The 22,484-nt window shown below is 37.5% G+C and overlaps 1 protein-coding gene across 11 annotated transcripts in view; it reads right to left on the reverse strand.

Annotated features, from left to right (window-relative positions):
- Sfmbt1 (Scm like with four mbt domains 1) overlaps positions 1-22,484 on the reverse strand; it is a 122,973-nt gene that overhangs the window by 21,082 nt on the left and 79,407 nt on the right. For all 11 annotated transcript variants that reach the window (XM_074043936.1, XM_020175209.2, XM_020175211.2 and 8 more), the window contains 9 exons: positions 18,789-19,029; positions 14,605-14,693; positions 13,522-13,768; positions 12,245-12,339; positions 11,388-11,489; positions 10,041-10,191; positions 7,001-7,083; positions 2,869-2,995; positions 1,673-1,786 (listed from right to left, as the gene is read on the reverse strand). In XM_074043936.1, the coding sequence (XP_073900037.1) occupies positions 1,673-1,786; positions 2,869-2,995; positions 7,001-7,083; positions 10,041-10,191; positions 11,388-11,489; positions 12,245-12,339; positions 13,522-13,768; positions 14,605-14,693; positions 18,789-19,029 (1,249 nt within the window). The remainder of the gene's footprint in view (positions 1-1,672; positions 1,787-2,868; positions 2,996-7,000; positions 7,084-10,040; positions 10,192-11,387; positions 11,490-12,244; positions 12,340-13,521; positions 13,769-14,604; positions 14,694-18,788; positions 19,030-22,484) is intronic.

Below are 22,484 nucleotides of genomic sequence, written 5' to 3' on the forward strand. Positions count from 1 at the left end.
GCAGCAATCAAGAGTCTCCCCAAAAAGAAAAGTCCAGGACCTGATGGATTCTCTGCTGAATTCTATCAGACCTTTAAAGAAGAACTGATACCAACCCTCCTTAAACTGTTCCATGGAATAGAAAGGGAAGGAAAACTGCCTAACACATTTTATGAAGCCAGTTATTACACTTATCCCAAAACCAGGCAAAGACACCTCCAAAAAGGAGAACTATAGGCCAATTTCCTTAATGAACATTAACGCAAAAATCCTCAACAAAATAATGGCAAACCGAATTCAACAACACATCAAAAAGATTATTCTGAGTGAGGTTAGCCTGGCCCAAAAGACCAAAAATCGTATGTTCTCCCTCATATGCAGACATTAGATCAAGGGCAATCACAACAATGGGATTGGACTTTGAGCACATGATAAAAGTAAGAGCACACAAGGGAGGGGTGAGGATAGGTAAGACACCTAAAAAATTAGCAAGCATTTGTTGCCCTTAACGCAGAGAAGCTAAAGCAGATACCTTAAAAGCAACTGAGGCCAATAGGAAAAGGGGACCAGGAACTAGAGAAAAGGGTAGATCAAAAGAATTTTGAAGGTAACACACATGCTCAGGAAATTAATGTGAGTCAACTCCCCATATAGCTATCCTTATCTCAACCAGCAGAAACCCTTGTTCCTTCCTATTATTGCTTATACTCTCTCTTCAACAAAATTAGAGATAAGGCCCTCAGTTCAACAGCCCACAAACAGATTCCTGTTGCTCTTGTCTCAATGTCTGTGCTTCCCAAAATTCATACTGAAACCTAATCAGCAATGTGTTGGTATCAGAAGGTGGGCTTTTGGAAGACGATTAGACCACAAGGGCAGACCTTTCATGGTTAGAAGATCCAGAGAGTCGTTTTATTTATTTATTGGCAGTATTGGGGTTTGAACTTGCTAGACAAGCTCTCTGCCATTTGAATCATACCTCCAGCCCTTTTTCCTTTAGTTATTTTCTAGATAGGGTCTTCTTTTTGCCTGGGGCTGGCCTTGGATCTCAATCCTCCTATCTATGCCTCCCATATAGCTGGGATTACAAATGTGAACCACTACATCTGGCTTATTCATTGACATAGGGTCTCACTAACTTTTATGTCAGGCTGATCTTGAACCTTGCTCCTCCTATTTCCATCTCTCAAGAAGCTAGGGTGACAGGTTGAGTATCATATATAACTAGCAGTCTATTTTAACATGTAAGGACACAGCAAGAAGCCCCAACCAAGAAATGGGGCCTCACCAAAAGCTGAATCTTCCAACACCTTGCTCTTGCTCAGCCTCCAATCATAAACAGAAATATTTCTATTATTTACAAATTATTCTATAATATTTTGTTATAGTAGCCAAAATGAACTAAAACACTTGCCAGTAATCACCTGAGTAAACTTGAGAGCAGGAATTCCCAAAGTTGAGCCTTCAGAAGCTGCTTGCCCTGGCTGACACCTTCAATGCAGCCTGTGAGAGAGCTAAGTCCAAAGGACACAACCTCACAGACTTCAAAAAATAATAGATAAAATAATTTCCCATGCATGGACAGTAAGAATGCTGTTTTCTTCTCTGACATGTACAGATTTATCCTAATTGTTAGCAGCTATACAAGAGATCATTTAACAATCAACTCTCTCATCCAGAAATTGGCAAATACCTCGTGCACGGCGAGGAGTACTGAGAGGGTGGCCATTGGTTTCACACCAGCCCAAAGGAAATATATCCATGGATTCCACATTCACAATACATTCAGGTATAGGCTTCTTAGAACCTGTCAAGATTTTAAAAAGAAAGAAAAAAAAAAAAAGAAAAAATTTTAGACCATTAAATAGCTTCCTTTAAAAGTTACTTTCAAAACAACATTCTACTGTTACAATAATATTAACACAAATCTCTTGCACAAGTATCTCTTTCATGGAAATCATACTTTTTCATGTATGGTAACATGTATGAAAAATAAATTGCCCCCTACGTATAATGTATAAGTACCAAAATAAGTAGCAAATATGCAGGGTATACAGGGTGACCTTTAGTGAGACAACCAGCAAACAGGCAAGTGGAACTACTGTAAGTAACACTAGTGTCATTCACATGGCTAACAAATAGCACAGTCAATACCCTGAAATAACTAGCGACCAAAAGACAAAGTTCTAGTTCTGCTTAATGAGAACATGAGTTTGGGTAGTCTGGGAATAAGACTAAAAGTAGAATAGTCATCACATCAGGAAATGATTTGGCAAGGTGCTCAGGAGAGGTTGCATGAAGGTCTACGTATAACAGCATTCTTGACATCTGTATTAAATACCAATTCTACAAATCAGAAACAAGAGGCACCTTCTCAGAGAATGACTATTTGGAAGCAGAATAAAAAAGAAACCAGACTACATACAGCAGTTGTAGCACTGAGCACTCACATAGCTTTCTATCCACAAACCTGCCCAATACACCTTGAATATTACCTTGAATAAAATATATCATTTCTACTTTATATACTTTTGTTTCTATTGTTTGGGGCAACCAAAATATTATCTGGTCAATAAGTTAGGTGTTAATGTTCATATATACTTACTTTGGTCACATCAAAATATATGCTATTTGAATATATCCTTCAAGAAAACAGGGGACTCTTATATGTAGTAAAGGTTTTTGATTCACATTTATTTTCTAAAATTTGAAAGCCAAGGACAGGAATGTAAATTTTTTAGCTTAGAATATTAGGCTTCTAATTAGAAGTCTCTGAACAAGATTGCTATTCAACTAGTCCACTAAGATTAACAAACCACACTACAAGAGTAAACAGGACAAGCAAAGGAGAGTAGCCACCAGAAGCTGTTCAGAAGTGCTGGCACTTACCCTCCAACTGGAGCCACAGGTAGGAGCCCCTCACTGCAGTAATGGTGGCAATGCATACTTCCTCCGGGAGAAGAGGGTTTACCGCCTCCAGCTTCATGTTCTCCTTAAACTCATGCTCAGAAATTGACTAAAAATGAATCAAATCCATTGACTGAATTAACACTCAGTATTAACTCATGTGCTCAGCTGGAAGACTTTCTTTCCAGTAGTGTTTAATCCCTAGGTCCACTTTAGCTGTGAGTTTATTTTGTTCAGTTTTTTTAAGGAAGTGAAGGGAAAATGTCTGCCTTGCTGTGATGTAGGCATTGTGGTCTTTAGGTTAGACATTCCTGCATATTGCTACATGGATGATGACCCTGCTCAAGGTGTGTAACCCAGTTTTGCCTCAGTTTCCTCATCTATCAGATGAAGTTAAGAACACCTATCTTGTGGATTAGTACAAGATAGCAATGAAATAAGATCTGTAAGGCTCTGTGTCCTCATCCAAGTGTCCCTCAACCATTGCTAGTTCATTTCCCTTCCTCAGAGGGTTCTACCATACAATAAACTGCCTGGTTCAACCTTGCATGTGTGTCATAAAAGACAGTCAGGATTTTTAAAAATGTATATGAACGGGGGGAAAGGATCATGTAAAATGAGTCTTAAAAGTCTGCAGCTTCTGGGTCAAAATGGATAACTGAACCATTTGCATTTGATCATTTTCCTTTCTGATAACTCTCTAAAAGTTGCTGTTTAAAGATACAAACCTAACAGGATGGATATAACAGGACAGGAAATAACATTTTATAAGCTAAACTTGAGAATAAGCTCTAGAAACTAAGTTAGCCTATCAAGAATCTAAGCTGCCATTGAGGAAAGCTAAGAACTGGCAAAACCAGGACCTAGGCAACTAGAGGTGGAGGGAAAAATCCCTAAAACAAGGTTATTTTTTTTCTTTTCTTCCTGAGACAGGGTCTCACTATGTAGCCAAAAACTGCCTGGAACTTGAGATTTTCCTGCCTCAGTCTCCCAAATTCTGGGCTTACACACACGTATGCACTACCATGTCCAGATTGCTCCTCCCACCCTCCTGCCCCCAGAAGGACTTGTTGACTAGGTACCGTGGCTCAAGCCTATATAATTCTAGCTACTTGGGCAGCAGAGATCCTGAGAACCAAGGTTCAAGACCAGCCTGAGCAAAAAGTTCTTAAGACCCCCATCTAAACCAGTGGGTGGGTACAGTGGCATATGCCTGTCATAGCCAGCTATTCAGGGAAGCACAAATGAGTATCATAGTCCAGGCTGGCCTAGACATAAAGCAAGACCCCCATCTCAAAAATAACAATGCAAAAAGGGCTTGAAAAGCAGTTCAAGTGGTAAAGTATCTGCATAGCAAGCATGAGGCCCTGAGTTCAACCCAGTATCACCAAAAAAAGAGAGGGTTTGTTGTAAACATGTCATGTACTGGCTCCTCTACTCAATGCCCCAGAGCAGTTGTTTCTCTCTATCCCCTACAGAAAATAAGATTTATCCTCTGAACAGGGTAAAATATAAGATCCCTAGGCAGGTAGACATAAGGAACTAAGGACACACATGCAATGCCATGGCCCAACTCTAGCTTCTACTTATCAGGCAGGGAACTGGAACAGACTTCTTGGGGTAATATGACAATTCCAAGAAGAGACACATAAAGATATAAATTTAGGTTTCCCTAATAAATGACCAGCCAGATCCTACCCTTTAGGAAGAAGCTTCAAAGTGATAAACCTCATCCTTAAATGCTCAGTCTCCAATTAGCTTTTTCTTTTAGTCCCCCATTCTTATTATAAGCGAAAGATTCCCTTGCATAAGGGAAAAAAACTGAACTCATCTAGAAAAGATCAAGAAGAATAGCTTTGGACTTCTTCAACAATAGTACAAGTTAGAAAACGAGTAATGTTTTCAAAATTCTGAAGTAACATAACTTCCAACCAAACTTCCATATTGAGCCAAACTATGAATCAAGTTAATAGAATGAAGATATTGTCAAAAAATATAGTGTCTACAATAGCCAAGTTATGGAAACAGCCAAGATGCCCCAGCACTCACGAATGGATTAAGAAAATGTGGTATCTATACACAATGGAATTTTATGCAGCCATGAAGAAGAACGAAATGTTATCATTCGCTGGTAAATGGATGGAATTGGAGAACATCATTCTGAGTGAGGTTAGCCTGGCTCAAAAAACCAAAAATCGTATGTTCTCCCTCATATATGGACATTAGATCAAGGGCAAACACAACAAGGGGATTGGACTATGAGCACATGATAAAAGCGAGAGCACACAAGGGAGGGGTGAGGATAGGTAAGACACCTAAAAAACTAGCTAGCATTTGTTGCCCTTAACGCAGAGAAACTAAAGCAGATACCTTAAAGCAACTGAGGCCAATAGGAAAAGGGGAACAGGTACTAGAGAAAAGGTTAGATCAAAAAGAATTAACCTAGAAGGTAATACCCATGCACAGGAAATCAATGTGAGTCAATGCCCTGTATAGCTATCCTTATCACAACCAGCAAAAACCCTTGTTCCTTCCTATTATTGCTTATACTCTCTCTACAACAAAATTAGAAATAAGGGCAAAATAGTTTCTGCTGGGTATTGAGGGGGGGAGAGGGAAGGGGCGGAGTGGGTGGTAAGGGAGGGGGTGGGGGCAGGGGGGAGAAATGAACCAAGCCTTGTATGCACATATGAATAATAAAAGAAAAATGAAAAAAAAAATAGTGTCTAAAAAAATTTACACATCTCTTGCACCATGTGTCAGGAAGCTACTTGGAGACACTGGCTGCATCAAAACAAGAAAGCAAGCCAAAAAAGGGAGGTCATGGGATACACAAAACAGGAGAACCCAAATCATAAGGAAGGGAAGACGGCAATTCCCTTGGTGACAGTGAAGGGCAGTTCTGAGGTCAAAACTACAGAGCAAGCCTAGAAAGCAACCTGCCCAGACAAAGAAAGTGGAAGATGCTAAAAGAGATGTCTCTAAGAAAAATGTCTCTAAGAAAAATACTAGGAATGATGATTTTCTGATGTGACTGCCTTTATGGAAACAGTTACAAGAAGGTATAGGAAGAACTAGCAATAGTTACAAAAGAAAATTAAGCAAATGAATTAAAAAGCAATTGAAGACAAATTAGAAAATAGCTGTGAATGTAAAAAACTCTTTTGAGATTTAACCAAAAAATTATAATACAAGATTATCATGAAGAAGAGACAGGTAAGACAGAGAGAAAAGGTAATATAAAATAATTAAATATTCATTTACAGGTGGGCACCACTGGCTCATGTCTGTAATTGGGAGCTGAAATAGGGAGGATTGTGCTTCAAGACCAGTCCAGGCAAATAGTTTGTGAGACCTCCCCCACAATCTCCAAAATATCCAGAGCAAAATGGACTAAAGGTGTGGCTCAAGTGGTAGACCATCTGCTTTGCAATATGAAGCCCTGGAGTCAAACCCCAGTCCTACCAAAAAAAAAAAAAACTGTTCACTTACTATAATGTAGAATCAATATAAGGGTCTAAAATTAATGTCTCAAAAGATGGCAACATATTATTTTGAATATGAACAAGTGTAAATACCAGAATTACAGTGAGAACAGGAAATGGTTACTTCTAGGAAGGGAGACTGTGGAAAGGTATAGGACAGGGACTGTTGTTCTACATTCTAAGATTATTACTGCTTCTTGATGTTTTCAAATGTGCATGTATTACTTAGATAGAAGTATACTTCTGTTTATTATTTTTTGGTGGCACTGGGTTTTGAACTCAGGGCCTCATGCGTGCTAGGCAGGCACTCTACCACTTGTGCCACTCTGCCAGCCCTAGTATTTTTAAATAAACGTAACCATTTTACTCCACTTCATATTTCACCATTTTTCATAGTATTTAGGAAATAAAATATCAAATTCACATAATTTCAGACAGGAAGAAAATGTAAAATTGATAAACTTATAAAACCATCTTAATTAGCAAACTACTTTCTATAATAAATGCATTCTTCTTTGGACCATTTTATTACAATCAACAAAGTGATTAACTTGAAAGTAACAGCCATAAAAAGCAAGAAAAGCACAGCAGTCCCCTGCGGCTCTGAGGCAATGCATGAGGGGTCTCACCGGAGGGAAGCACCTCTGGGGAGCAGCTTCAGCACCACACTGTTTGAGGTAGTCAGCCCAGTCAAAGTCCTGGCCCGGATAGCCTAGGGAGACAAAAAAGCAGTGATTCACATCACACATGCTTATGGCTTTATTTTATCAATCTGCCAAGTGTCTACCTACTACTTCCAAGATTGCCAATTTGAGTATTTGGGTTTTTAGAAAAGGGAGAAAACACTTGATAAATCTAAACTATAGTAGTTTTTTTTTTTGGCAGTGCTTCAGATCAAACCCAGTGCCTCATGTAGTTTAATTTTATAAAATAGAGCAACTCTGGTCAAACTATAATAATGTAACAAAATTCTTTGGATAAATGTTTAAAGATTTGAATTTTGAATGAGGCATTTAATTTGAGCAGTATTTCATATGGTAAGTTGCTGGCAATTTACCAAAAGAAGTTAAGACAGCTATGTCTAGACTTGATTTATGCACATAAATCTAGTCTTACTGTCAATTTTATTAGGACTTAGGCTCTGACGGAAAGGAGGTATAGTACTAATTACTCAGTGAAGACTTTTTTTCTTTGCTGGGGCTATTTCCTTAACCATGTCTTAGCTAATACTGGTACAATGCTCTTAGCACTCTTTTCAGATTTATACAGTACCGAATCTCAGTGTTCTGAGGAACGGATGGTTACTGGTACGGAAGTGCTTGGATAGAAGGAATAATTTCTAAGGTTTTATAACACAGTAGGGTAACTATGGATGACAACTGAATATTGTCAAAATAGCTAGGAGAGAGGATTTTGAATGTTCCCAACACAAAGAAATGATACATGTCTGAGGTGAGAGATATGCCAATTACCCTGATCTGATCATTACATGTCATATATATGTATATTAAAATCCTACCCTATACCCCATAAATACATGACCACTATGCGCCAATTTAAAAACACATGTAAAAACTTTGGATATTCTCATAATCTCAATCATGAATTCATTATAGAAGAAAAGAAGCTTAATTCCCTCCTTCACTTTACCAAGGCTCTTGAAAGAAGCATCTCCAATGCAATTCCTGACTCAGCACCATGTGAGTATAAGAAACTGGGCAGTCCACTGCTACCTGTGTCAGAGCTGTTCTCGGCCTCTGAGAGCTCAACACTGCACAGAAACAGAGCAGGCTACTCAAGACTATGTCTTCCTACAGTCAACAGTCCCTGCAATCACTTTTCCTGCCCATCTGGGAAATCTGCCCATCTGCCCATCTCCACATAATCTCTCTACCCTGCCTCATTTCCTGACAGGACATTTCTTATATTTTCAATTACATAATCTAACACCTTCCCTCTGTTTACAAAGACAGTTGACTTTTCTATAATAATACTGAAAGCTCCAATATTTTTAATAATAATTCTTTTCTCCTTTTTACATGAAGGTAGCAAACAGGATTTTTTTTTTTTTTTTGGTGTGGCTGGGGTTTGAACTCAGGGCTTTATGCTTGCAAAGCAGGTGATCTAGTGCTTGAGCTTTACCTCCAATCCATTTTGCTCTGGTTATCTTGGAGATGGGGGTCTCATGAACTATTGCCTGAGCTAACCTCAAACCACAAACTTCCTCATCTCAGTCTCCCAAGTAGCTAGGATTACATGAGTGAGCCACTGGCACCTGGCTGCAAGCAGGATTTAAAAACAAAAAGTTAGATAGCCTGAGTCTTTCTGCAAATCAAGAACTTCCTTCAATAAGTATGCCATACCATACCCTTCCACCAGGCACTCTGATGCTCTGCTTACTGTTGGAGGAGAACCTGGGGAAATCAGTGAGTGTTTTCTCCTTGCAGGGGCTGAGTTATATTAATTTTTGTCTACCAGTTAATGTCTGGTTCATAACAAATATTTCACAAATGTTTTTCGAATGAATGAAGGCTAGGTGGAGAGCAAAGGTTCTGAGGTTATAAATCTTGTTAACACAAGAGTACTTCTATCCCAGTGTTTCAGCAGTCAGCATCTAGAAAGTGAAGTCATGCTTACCAAAAGCCTACTATGAAATATACAGGGGGCACCTGTCAAATAATATGACTTGCTGATGTAAGACACTAGATAAACATGGGATATTTTCCAGATAATCTGTTTTAAAATATTAAAATTTTCAGTTGTGCTCAATTAAATCATAATTAAATGCCCTGATAAAAAGGTCAAAGACTGAGCTTTGCAAGGTTGCAAACATCAAGAAAAATGAGCTGTTACTTCTCTACCTAAAGCCTCTCCTACTCTTGACCATAATTTCTTGCTAAAGAGTTCTCTTCACAAGGCCCAGACAACTAAAAATTATCCATCACCTACTTTCTAGTTCTGGCTCTAAGGCCTCTTCTCACAAGCCAGTTCCAAATACTAAGTGTCATTCTAGCCCACTCCTCTGTGACCTCCCAGCAGACTCAAGATGAAATAGACTAGGGAGCTAGCACAGAATCCAGGCTTGAATCTGGTCTTCCAGCTGGTTATATGGATACATGTCCAAAGTACAAAAACAGAACACACTCTATTCTGTTTAAAAGCTTCTAAGATTGATTTATAAATTCAAATATATAAATATATGGACTCTAGACCATAATTTATACTTGGCCTCAGGCCCTCAAAATATTAGGGACATGAAGCAGACACAAAAGTTCTTGGCAATGTCATCTAACACACATCTCATTCCAAAGGCAGAGGTGGCTGAATTGTGAGTTTGAAGCCAGCCTGGGCTACATATCAAGACTATGTCTCAAAAAGAGAAAAACTGGCTGCGCAAGGTGCCTTACAACTATATCCCAGCTACTTGGGAAGTGGAGATAGGAGGACTGAGGTTCAAGGCCAGTCCCAGCAAAAAGTTAATGAGAACCGATCTTAAAGAGAAAGCCAGATATGGTGGCACACACCTGAGGGTGTGGTTCAAGTAATGGAGTGCCTATCTAGCAAGTATGAGGCCCTGGAAGGGAGGGGGAGAAGAGAGGGAGGGAGGAAAGAAGGAAGGAAGAGAGAAATAAAGTCGTTTCAAAGACACAGCAGAGTGTGAATTCTCACCCGGGGGAGGGATGATGTGTAGACCATTCTTCAGACTCCAATGCACAGGGAAGATGCCAGGACTGTTGGCATGGCACACAAATGATCGTCTCACATGCTCCTCTGGTCGCAAGTCATCCATTTCCACCAGAAAGTACTTCTCATCAAAAACCTGTACATGCAATTCACAGATAAAACCAACAAAGTCTTTGTGTGTGTGTGTGTGTGTGTGTGTGTGCGTGTGTGTGTCCATGCACATGTGTGTTTTCCTTGGCACAGCCAAATATTTTACAAAAGCTCATACTTACACCAGAGATTAACAGTACAAAAACACTCAATAAATGTTGGCCTATATCAGACACTATGTTAATTATTTTTCATATATTAATTTAGTTTTAATCTTAACAATCTAATGAGGTAAGTACCATTATCAACTCCATTTTACAGATAAGGAAAATGAATTTAAAGAAAGGTAAAATAACTTACACAGCTAGGAAGAAGCAGAACCTAGTACCTGGGCTCTAAACATAATTTAGTTTAAATTTAGTGAGGGAACAACTTCACCAATATGCTAATTTTTCAGATCCTAAACCAATTTCAAATGCCAAAGAGAGAAATTAATGAACCTTGTCTGGCTCCTAACCATACCACACCTCTTCGGACTCCAGAGTTTTATGAACCTACCTACTCACAGGTTCAGATTCCCTCTCATTGCTCTAAGAATAATTTTCCATCAAGATTCAACATTCAAGCAACTATTCTTATAGTCACACTCCACAGTGAGTTCCACTTTCAGTAAATGGGCTTTGCTCTAGTCCTAAACTGAACCTCCCTCTTTTTACATAGTTAACAAGGCATTGACAACATATTCAGATCTTTTCTTTACTCCTAAAAGAGTCTGATTTTTGTCAGTTGTCTGAAAGATTAAAGTCTCAATCTGTAATACATGACTGAAGCATCCTAATGACAGATCTGGTGACACTACTTGCTTGCCCCTCATACCCCCACATCTCAGCAAGCTCTTCCTGATTAGACAGTAGTGACACTGTCTGCTCCCAGACTTCAAAGACAGCATGGCCTGCATACCAGTCAAGACATCTCTTGCTACATACAATTAAGTTGTCCCAAAGCATGGCCCCCACACTACTCTGGTGCCTAGGCTCTAGTCTATTGTTGGTTGTCTAGGGTTACCAAGCTTTGAAGTAAGAATAGAACACAGAAAACTGGACAGTACAATACAAAATATGCACAAAACAATTCTGACCTTACAATGAGTTGGATTAGTAGAGCCTGAAGATCAAACCACTACAATTTCCTAAAGCAGTCACCTGATGGAGAGTGTTACCAAGAGGACTGCTCCTGTTTTACCTTAACAACTGTCGCAGGAGAGATCCCAAAAGGAGACCAGGGATCCAGAGCTTCCAATTTCATATTTACAGAGAATGTATGAACACCAACAACTTGCTTATCCTGAAATGCAGACATAAAAAAGGATTAAAAAAATAGTATTTTTGCATTAATTTTATACTCATACATAGCTGAATGTAACTAATTAATAATGGAGGAAGAGATAGGGAGGATTGCAGTTTGAGGCCAGCCTACACAAAAAGTTAGTGAGACCTCATGTCAATCAATGAGCCAGGTGTGATGGGATATACCTTTGGTCCCAGCTATATGGGAGGCACAGGTAGGGTATCACAATCTGAGGCCAACCCTGGGCAAAAATGCAAGACCCTACTTGAAAAGTAAAGCAAAAAAAATGCTAGGGGTGTAGCTCAAGTGGTACAGTGCCTGTGTAGCACATTTAGGACTCTGAGTAAAACCCCAGTACCACAAAAAAAAAAAAAAGAAAAGAAAAAGAAAAAAAGAATGGAACTGTCCAGCTTCTGGAAAATCCTATAATTTTCTTTCTGGGAAAAACCCACTCAGACCAAAAAACAACACAGAAAGCATTTCTACTCTACCTTTGGAACACAAGGGACATGTAGAAAAAAAACTAAATTTATTTCATAACAAGTTAAGAGTAAAAAAGAAAGCATTCAAATTGCTTTAAGAGGACTTGGCAATTGTTGGAAGAAGAAAAAAAGCCTGTACCCCTCCTCCCTCCCGCAGAGGCCAAGGCACTCTCTCACCTCCAGGTGTTATTTTTTATTTTTACCTCCCTAAATTTCTTTTCTCTACTGTAAGGCGAAAAACACCTATGTACCATGCGTTTCTGTTTTTACCTTAAATAAGTAGGATGGTAATGGCTCTGCTTCCTCCTCTTTCACTTTGGCTAAAATCTCTTGCCATTCAGCTTCATTTTTCAAATGTTTGATGGCTTTAGTAAGACAAGACAGCACGCTTTAGAAGAAAACCTATGTACCTTTTAACCTATTTTGAAAGCATTCACATAACCACTGAAAATAGGAAAGGGTTCAAACAATTTATACCCATCTTCGCACAAGATAATTTGTACTTCTTTTTTGTGGCAGTACTGGGTTTTGAACTCAGGACCTCACACTTGCTAGGCTGGCACTCTACCTCTTGAGCCCCCACTCCACCAGCCCTTTTTTTGTGATATGTTTTTTCGAGATAGGGTTTTGCAAACTATTTGCCTGGGTTGGCTTCGAACCACAATCCTCCTGATCTCTGCCTCCCAAGTAGCTAGGATTACAGAGGTGAGCCACTGGCACCCGGCTTAATTTGCAGTTTTTTTAATTTAAATTTTATTTTATTGTTTTACATTTACTTACATGTGTATACATTATTTGGGCACCTCCCCCACCCCCAATTTGCACTTTAATCTCAGTACTCTGTCTGCTCTCTTCAGAGCCTGGACAGTTAAATTTTATGGAAAGATCTACACGGTATCATAAGGATTGCTTAGTACATAAAATAACGATCATCCAGCTGGGTATGGTAGTGCACACCTATAACACCAGCAATATAGGAAGCATAAATAGAATCACGGTCCAGACCAACCTGGGGAAAAAAAAAATAAGACCCTGTTCAAAAAATAACTAAAGCAAAATGGGCTGGGGCCTGGCTCAAGTGATAGAACTCCTGCCTAGCAAGAGGAGGCCCTGACTTCAAAACCACAGCACCACCAAAAAAATTCAAATTGAGGCACATAATAATAAATGCAAATTAATCTAAACAATAACTAAATACTATTGGAAGTTATTTTAATCAACAATTTGCTGTGAGCCCAGTTTGTTATTTACACCCATATGAATGCTACCTAGAGGCTTTTTCCCTTTGTTCTGATAAGGGGTCAGTATGGGAAAGGCAGAAGTCTATGAAGTATATCACTACTTGTGGTTAAGTTATAGATGCAAAAAAACCAAAAGAAAAATAGGCACTAAATTTAACAACTATGTATAAATTTGCTGCAATATATTATGTGAACAAAGGCTTTTGTAAAACATAGAACAATGCATTTTTCAGTCTCACATGTATTAATAATAACATAATATAATAATTATGTAATAGTTAATAGAAAAATGCTATTTCTCTTCACCTAATGGGGGCTGAAGTTCATATCCATGTTGAGCAGCCCAACCAACGTGATGAAGAAACGGGTCCAAGTAATACAACCAATATTCAAAACTGTCAGGATTTTCAAGTCCTTCATAACGCAGCTTCAGCCGTCCCCCGATGTTCTCCACGACAGTAACAATCCAAGTACTTAAAGAGTCCCGAAAAGCTTGGCATTCTAGCCTGGATCCTGGAGCAACGAGATCTAAAGGATTCCTTCCATTACGGAGCTGTGGGTTAAAAAGTGAAATTAAGTAAGTTAACATTTTTTTTTGGCAGCACTGGGGTTTGAACTCAAGGTCTTACATTTGCTAAGCAGGTGCTGTTACTGCTTGAGCCACTCCATCAGCCCTAACATAATACTTTTTAAAAGTCAAGTCCTAAATGATCTTAAACCAGCCTTCACATTTTTACCCTTTCAAAAGCCAGTGGCATTGTGTATTATATAAGCCTCTTACAATATTATTTCTAGATGATATGAAAATGTTTATATGAAAGGAAATCTACCTGTAATCTGGTAAAATTATTTTAACAAATTTCTCTCTACACTGTTCTTTTGTTTCATTTAGTAAGAAATTTTAAACTACCTCATTTAGTAAGAATTTTTATTTTGTCTGATTATAAAAACAAATATTATCATTAAAGAAAAAAAACAAACATGTCAAAGTCTCTAATCCCACCTCTAAGAAACAACCACAGTAAACACTTTGGTTTACATTATTTTTCTATACACAAGTCCATATCTTCTTCTTTCTCTTTCTCTCTAGTTTTTTTTCAAAACAGATACACTACTTTTCAGTTTGTTCTTTACTAAACAAATCATAGATATCTTTCTATATAGCAGATGTAGATCTTCCTCATCTTTTAAATTGTTTTTCATATCCTGTATTATAAATAGGCAACTGAATAAGGCACCAGTTTTCAACCTCTGCAAGTAAGTTTAAATACTCCAACACCTATGCCTATGACTCTAGTAATATTTGCTTCATAGTAGTAAATCAGCAACCAATTTTAGATTCCTCGCAAGGATTTTCCATACTGATCTGGTATATACAGTAATACTCACGCCCTCTAGCAATGGAACAGGAGGACTACATGCTCCCAACAGGGTCTGCCGCAGAAAAGCACCCCAATCAGACACTTTATCTCTGATGCCTGGATGAGAGAAGAGAGATTATCACTCGCAGTGTCTTAGCTACGGAACACAAAAAAACTAAACACATGGAGATAGCTTAGAGGTCTGTTATTTTAAAATTGAAGAGCCCATTGTATTGCTTCTTTAGGAGCTTGAAAGACCAGACAAAATAAAACAGTGACAACAAAAATTCTGCTCTATCTATAGATAGAGCTACTTTCTGGTTAGTTTAATGATAGTAGGCAAAACAAACAGAATATGAGCTGTATATGATACAACTGTTACTAAAATTTTATCCAAAAAAGTGCCTACATTATTCTTTTACTATGGAAATTTTCATACATGTCAGAAAGTAGAGAAAAACATAATGAATCCTCATGCACCCTAGGTTCAATAACTGTTATCTCATAGCTAATTTATGTAGACCAGGATTTAGAAAGCTACCACCTGTGGGCTAAATCCAGACTGCTGTCTATTTTTGTAAATAAATTTTTACTGGACACAGACATGCCTGTTGTTTATGCAGTATCTCTGGCAGTCATCACACTACAAAGGTGGAGGTGGCAGCTGCTGAGTTGAGACCATATGGCCTGCAAAGGTAAAACATTTGGTATCTAGCCCTTTACAGAAAATTTGTCAACCCTGGCCTATACCCTATTATACTCCACTCCACTCCCACCCAGTCAAGTACTACTTAGAAGTCCATTCTAAACATCAAACAGTTTCATCCATATATATTTACAAAAGAAAATAACTTTTTATATGAATGGAAAATTACATCATAAAAGGGTTAATTGATTCCTTAATATCAAATGTCCAATCCATGTTTACACTTCAATTGTCTCATAATTAATTTTTTAATTTGTTTAATAACATTAGGATCCAAAGAAGATCTGCACATTTCAAAAAGCTGATTATCTCAATTTCATTTGTAGGTTCCTTCTTTCCCTCCCCACACTCTTTTTCTTGAAGCACACGTATTTAGAGATTCAGCATTTTTCTATTCAATTTTTCAGAGTCTGTTTTCACTGGCTTCCTCTCTGTGGTGACCAGATGTTCCCTTACCCCGTATATTTTCTATAAATCAGTATTTGGAGTCAGAGGTTAATCAAATTCAAGTTTGATCTTTTTTGGAGAGAAGGGAAGCCAAGAATACTTCATAAGTGGAGCTTAAGCCTTCCATCAAGAGACACATTAAGGTCTGGCTGTCTGTCCTTTTGTGACATTTGAGCTTTTAATGATCATAGGAGTTATGCACGTAGCTTCTAATGTACACTGATTCATCGGGGGCTAAAATTAATACTGATACTCTAATTCTCTCATCCCGTCTTCAGTGACTAACCAAAATACTTCTATAAAAAAAAAAACTTCTCAGTCAGGCATGGTAGTGCACACGTGTAATCTCAGTTACATGAGAGGCAGAAGTCAGAGGATGAGTCCCAGGTTGGTGCAGGCAAAAGTGCAAAACTCTACCTGAAAAACAAACTAAAAGCAAAAGGACAGGGGCATGGGGGGCTCAAGTGGTAGAGCACTAGCCTAGCAAGCACGAGGCCCTGAGTTCAAGCCCCAGTTCCAAGGAAGGAAGGAGGGAAGGAAGACTTCTCTTCATCTAGTATTTGATTACCCTGAAATAAAGTTCACAAAAAGAAAGCATGATATGTGTTTGACTCTTTTTATTCTTTCCTTAAATCTACCAGCCTTTAAAATAATCAGTAGGTTCCCTCAAATCTTCTAAAGGCTATCAAAGAGAACCTTGTTTAAAAACTTCACTATGAAGTCACAAATTAAAACACATATAATTGAAACCATTGTAACTATTGTCCTTATTGATGTTAAAACCATCCCATCTTCAAACCAAACAAAGTCTCTTCAGGTTGGATCCGGAGGCCTTTTGACACAGTAAGAGTCACTGGTATCATTCTTGCTTTTTAGTGTGGTAAGATGTTTCAAGCTCACTTGTACATTTCTTGACCCAGATCAGTACCAGCTATTTCTCCAAGGAATTCCAATTTGTTCCAGTAAAACTGGAACCTAGAGATGATAACTGGGGTACTGAGAGTGTTCACTGCTACTGGGTTAGTGTTTCCAGGCCTTTTCAGTGTCTGCCACTAGTAAATTTCCTGTTCTGTTTCTTCTTTTTTAAAAGATGAATCATATCAGGATACTTCCAGTACAAATTCAGAAAAGACCATACTTTTATTTAGCCTTGTCTATGTAAGCTATATTTCCTTTCTATCAAACTGAAGACCCTAGTTCCCAATTAGATACTATTTTTGTTTTACCTCACAATACACAAATAACTATAAATTTATTTATAGTTAATACCAGTAACTCTACCACCAACAATATGAGCACTGAAAACAAGGATTTTTGTTATTTTTTTTCCTTATAGTTTATCCCTACTGAGGAAGTAGACTCAAATTATTGTATTTTAAAGTCACAGAAATAGTTCTCTGTGTGGTTATCCCACAAGCTCCATTTTTATTTTGCTTTTGGTTTTGGGGAATTGTGTTTTTAAAACTTCATTTTATTTTACAGTTACATAAAATATTTACATAATTCAAAAGCCAAATCTATAAAATATATACAGAAAATCTATCCCTGTCACCTTCACGGTGTTTCCTTTGTTCCCTTAAGATAACTTTTCTAAATGATTTATTCTTTTATTTTTAAACAAGTAAGTTCACATACACACACCACATGCTCTCTTCCTTCTCTACTCTGTACACATCCTTCGTTCTTTCTCTTTTTTTTTTATTGTAACAACATATCCTGGCAACTACTCCTTGGTTGTATATAGATGGTCTTTGTTTCTTCTTATTGCTTTTATTGTTTTAAAATATTCTTCTTTTAAAACAAGGGGGGAGAAATGACCCAAGCCTGTATGCACATATGAATAATAAAATTAAAAAAAAATAAAAGAACTTCTCCATTTCCTTATGACCCCCCGTCCCACGTATATATAACCTCCACCTTCCAAAAAAAAAAAATATTCTTCTTTGTCTCTGATAATATTTTCTCACCTGAATTCTGCTTTTGTTACAGGCAAGAAACACTCAGAAACACCAAGACTCCTGGCTTCTTTTCTATTTGTATTTGTCTATATGCCCTTATCCATATTTTAAATTTTTTGGGAGTTCTGGGGTTTGAACTCCAGGCCTCCCACTGGCTAAGCAGGTGCTCTACCACTTGAGTCACACCCTGAGCCCAGTCTCAATTTTTTTTTTTTTTTTTTTTTTGCCAGAGACTGGCTTACATGGTGATCCTCTTATCTACAGCCTCCACATAGGTAGGATCACAGGAACAAGCTGAGATGGGGGTCTCATTAACTTTTGCCTGGGCTGTCCTTGAATGATGATCCTCTAGATCTCTGCCACCCAAGTAGCTGAGGTTACAATTGTGAGCCAACCACACCCAGCTCTCTTTTATTTTACTCTTTAGGAATTTAGATATAACTCTTGCACGTATGAAAAAAGGGGATTTTGATTCATAAACCAATCCAATTTTTTTTTTTACTTTTCATAGAAGAGAAAGCCTATTTCTAATGGGTTTGTAGTAATATGGATGACCCTAATTCTAGCATATTGGTTTTTTGTGTTTGTGTGTAGTGTTTCACCTTGTGATTTATTCTATTTGAATGTAACTTTTTATTTTATTTTTTATTGCAATAGGTATATTTTCGCAAATCTGTATTATTTAATATAAAAGCACATTTCAAGGGCACCAGAAATTTAAAACAGGAAAAAAACAAAGCATTATTTTTCCTCAGCGTTCTTACATACTATTTGCATACAAATAAACTGTAGAAATAGAAATGATAGCAAATCAGTCAGGCCCAATGTACTTAAAACAACTAGACATACTAGTACCAAACTCAGAGAGTCTCATAGTTTTAAAGGATAAAAAGAAGCTGATAAAAATTTTCTCCAGAGAAAATAATTTTGAAAGATAGGGAAATGTACATTATTCCTTATAAATATTTTCATACAAAATACTGACCTAAAAAAGTTAAATAAACCTATGTGCCAGGGAGACTAAAAACTTCAAGACTGTGGACAGTCCACATTTTCTTATAGCGATATCACATTATGTCTTGACTAAAAGTATTTTACTACCTTCTGGAGCTTCGAGGGTTTTCTTATTCTGCTCACACCACCCAATGGGGTACAGATTAGCCTTCCTGATGTCACACCAGAAGTCTGCTCTCCGGTCCTCCCCATAGCCATCATAGCGGAGAAGAAGCAACTGCTCACAGGCAGTGATGATGGTGGCAACCCAGTAGGTTTCAGGATCTGTTCTCACAGCCACCTCCAGTTTCATCCCAGGAGCAAATCCATTTTGCAAACGGGTGTCCACCTGAACAACAAAATGTTATTAGATACCAGACAAGTGTCTTAGATGAGTGAATCTCTGCCCAACATTCTTTTTTAGGATTTAGCAGTTTTAAAGGTATAAAATCTTTTCAAGGGAAACCTGAGAAATACCAGTTCTAACTCATAGTAATAATCCAAACAAAACAGAGAAATAGCAATGTTGCTATGTTCATTAGACAGTAAAGGAATTAAGTATTTTCTATAAATCTGGTGGGGTTTTTTGGTGGTACTGGGGTTTGAACTCAGTGTCTCACATTTGCTAGGCAGGAGCTCTAACATTTGAGCCATTCAATCAACCCCTTTTTATGTTGGGTATTTTTGAGATAGGTCTCGAGAACTATTTGCCCAGGGCTGGCTTTGAACCATGATCCTACTGATCTGTCTTCCCAGGTAGCTAGGATTACAGGGGTGAGACACTGGTGCCCAACTTTATATGAACTCTTAAATGAACCAAATGAAGCTTCACTCTAGGAATGTAACCTATTCAGAGTAAAATCTAAATGAAGCAGGAGAGACAATAAAGGCAAAAAAAAAAAAAAAAAAGAAAACGGACAGATAAAGGGTGTTTAAGAAAACATCAGACTTTTTATATTCTGTTTTTAACTTCTTACTTTGGTATAATTTCAGATTTATAGGATGTTTTTAAGAATAGAGAAAATTATTGGAGCCTTTTTGCTAAGTTTCCCCAAATGTTGACATTTTACTACATTTGCTATATCCTTGCTCCCATGCCCACACATGCTTTTTTAATGCTTTGAGAGTCAGTTTTAGACTTACGTCCTGTTACTCATAAATACTTTAATGTACCTCTAAAAACAAGGCATTTGTGAGCACAGTAAAATGTCAAAATCAGAAAAGTAACTTTGATATAATACCATTATTTAATCTTATACCAACTGTCTCCGTAATATTTTAAAATAAATTAAAGTCCTGGACCATGTGTTACATTCTATTGTCATGTCTCATAAATAAAGTTTCTTTTAATCTGGAACAGTTCCTCAGGCTTTATTTGTCTTTTATGGCTTGGACATTCTTTTTTGTGTGTGGGACTGGGGTTTGAACTCAGGGCTTTGCACTTGCAAAGCAGGTGTTCTACCACTTGCACCATACCTCCAGTCCATTTTACTCTGGTTATTTTTGAGAAGGGGGTCTTCTCAAACTTTTTGCCCAGGCTGGTCTTGAACAGCAATCCTCCAATCTCAGCCTCTCAAGTAGCTAAGATTACAGACATGAGCTACTGGCACCCAGAATGACTTGGATATTTTGAAAGATATAGGCTATTAGTATTCCATGCATGTGTTACAATTTACTAACCACTACCACTCATCTATTAACATATTTTGGTTTTTTTCTAGTTTGGGGCTATTAAAAATAAGTTGCTATGAATAATCATATTTCATTTTGGGGGAAATAACTGTCAAGCAGTACAATCTTTAAATTGTAGGGCTGTTAGTAAAGTAACTGTCAGACTGCTTTCCAGAGTAGTTGCACCATTTAACATTCTCACCAGTAATGTAAGAGATAAAAATTCTCTGCATCTTTACTACCATTCAGTGCTGTCTCTTTCTTTCCTTCTTTTTTTTTTTTTGTGTGTGTGTGTATATGTGTGTAGTGCTGGAGTTTAAACTTACGACCTCAACTTGCTAGGCAGGCACTCTACCACTTGAGCCACTCCTCCAGTCCAGTACTGTAATGTAAAACCATTCTGATCACTGTGCAGTGACAGCTCATGGTGATTTTAATTTGTATTTTCCTAATGGCCAGTGATGTTGAATGTCTTTACATCTGCATACATGGTATTCCTGTATCCTATTCTATGAAAAAGCTCTTCATGTCTTTGGCTCATTATTTATTGATTGACTGGTTTTTGTAAAATTCACCAACATAGCCTATTACAATTACAGAAAATGCTTTCTATTAAATATACACATTATTAAATATTTACCATTTTAAAAGCTTTTAATACATTGTTTTCAAGTGTGATTTCTATATCATTCAACAAAAATTTCATGAAACTAGAATAAGGACAAAAATATGCCATATTGATAATAAATTAGTATAGTATATACTATATACAGGAAGTCATATTTCCCAGTATCCATGAGATAGTCTGTGCTCCTACCAGTTATCCTTAATGATAACAATGTTCTCCCTTTCTCTCTCTCAAAGGTGTTTTAATTGATTCTATGAATTAAATTATATGGTGACAAAGATATGCATTAGCAATTCTAGATTGACGTTATATATAATACTAAGACTAAGTAAATAAACACACTGTAGATTATGAAATGTTTCTCACTGCAGGAGGAAGGAGTTATGAATAAGGTAAAAGGAAGACTAGAGTGAACCATGTGGTTCTGGACTGAAATCAGAGATATGTGAAAGAAGAAGACATGATGACAGACTAACTGATCAAAGTTAACACCACCAGTCCTAAAACATACATCTCATGTATCCTTGTCATCACACAACAAAAAAACCACAACTTTATTCCTACGGCAATCTTGCCAAATCTGTATAAACTCAATTTAAGGAGGAAAAAATAAATCCAAGTTGAGGAATATTTCACAAAATAACTGACATGCAATATACTTTCTTCAAAAGTGTCAAATCCATGAAAGACAATGAAAGGAGGGTAAGGAACTGATACTGGGGGAAGACTATGGAGACATGACAAATAATGCAAATACGACAATCAAGACCACTAGAGAGTGAATGTGTAGTCCTCAAAAGAGCCAGAGAAGGAAAATCCCATGCTTTCCTTCTTCCTCCCAGTCACTACACTGTTTTGCTCCTGAAAGGTAACTACTATTCTGAATTACAACACTGCAGTAGCACCTATAATTTGACACTACATTAATGAAACTGCAGTATTTTTTATTTTTCTGTGTGGAGCTTCTCTAGCCAAACACTGATTATAAGATTCATTCACTCTGCTGCATGTAACAGTGTAGTCTTTTTCTTTGTTCTATATTTATCCATTCTACTGCTACCAGAATGGTGTTCTGGCAGTTCATAGCTTTGAGAAACTACAAATAATGATGCCATTAACATTTTTGTATGTCCCTTGGTGCATATATACATTGATTTCTTATATTACCAAACTGTTTCCCAAAGCAGTTACGACAGTTATTCTCCTAAAAGCACATGATAAATGCTTTCATTCTGTTCCAACCAACATGTTTTATATTTTTTGTCTTTTAGTATTTTAAATGGTCTATTATGTCTCACTGGCAGATACCACTAATTTGTATTAACTGACTATGAATGAAGTGAAGAACCTTTACATTTATTAGCCATTTAGACGACTTCTTTTGGGAAATGCCTAGCTCTACCACTTGAGCCACACCTCTGGTCCATTTTGCTCCGGTTACTTTGAATATGGGGGTCTCATGAACTATTTGCCCAGTCTCACCTTGAACCACAATCTTCCCAATC

The sequence above is a fragment of the Castor canadensis genome, chromosome 10 (assembly GCF_047511655.1).
Source record: "Castor canadensis chromosome 10, mCasCan1.hap1v2, whole genome shotgun sequence".
Lineage (NCBI taxonomy): Eukaryota > Metazoa > Chordata > Mammalia > Rodentia > Castoridae > Castor > Castor canadensis.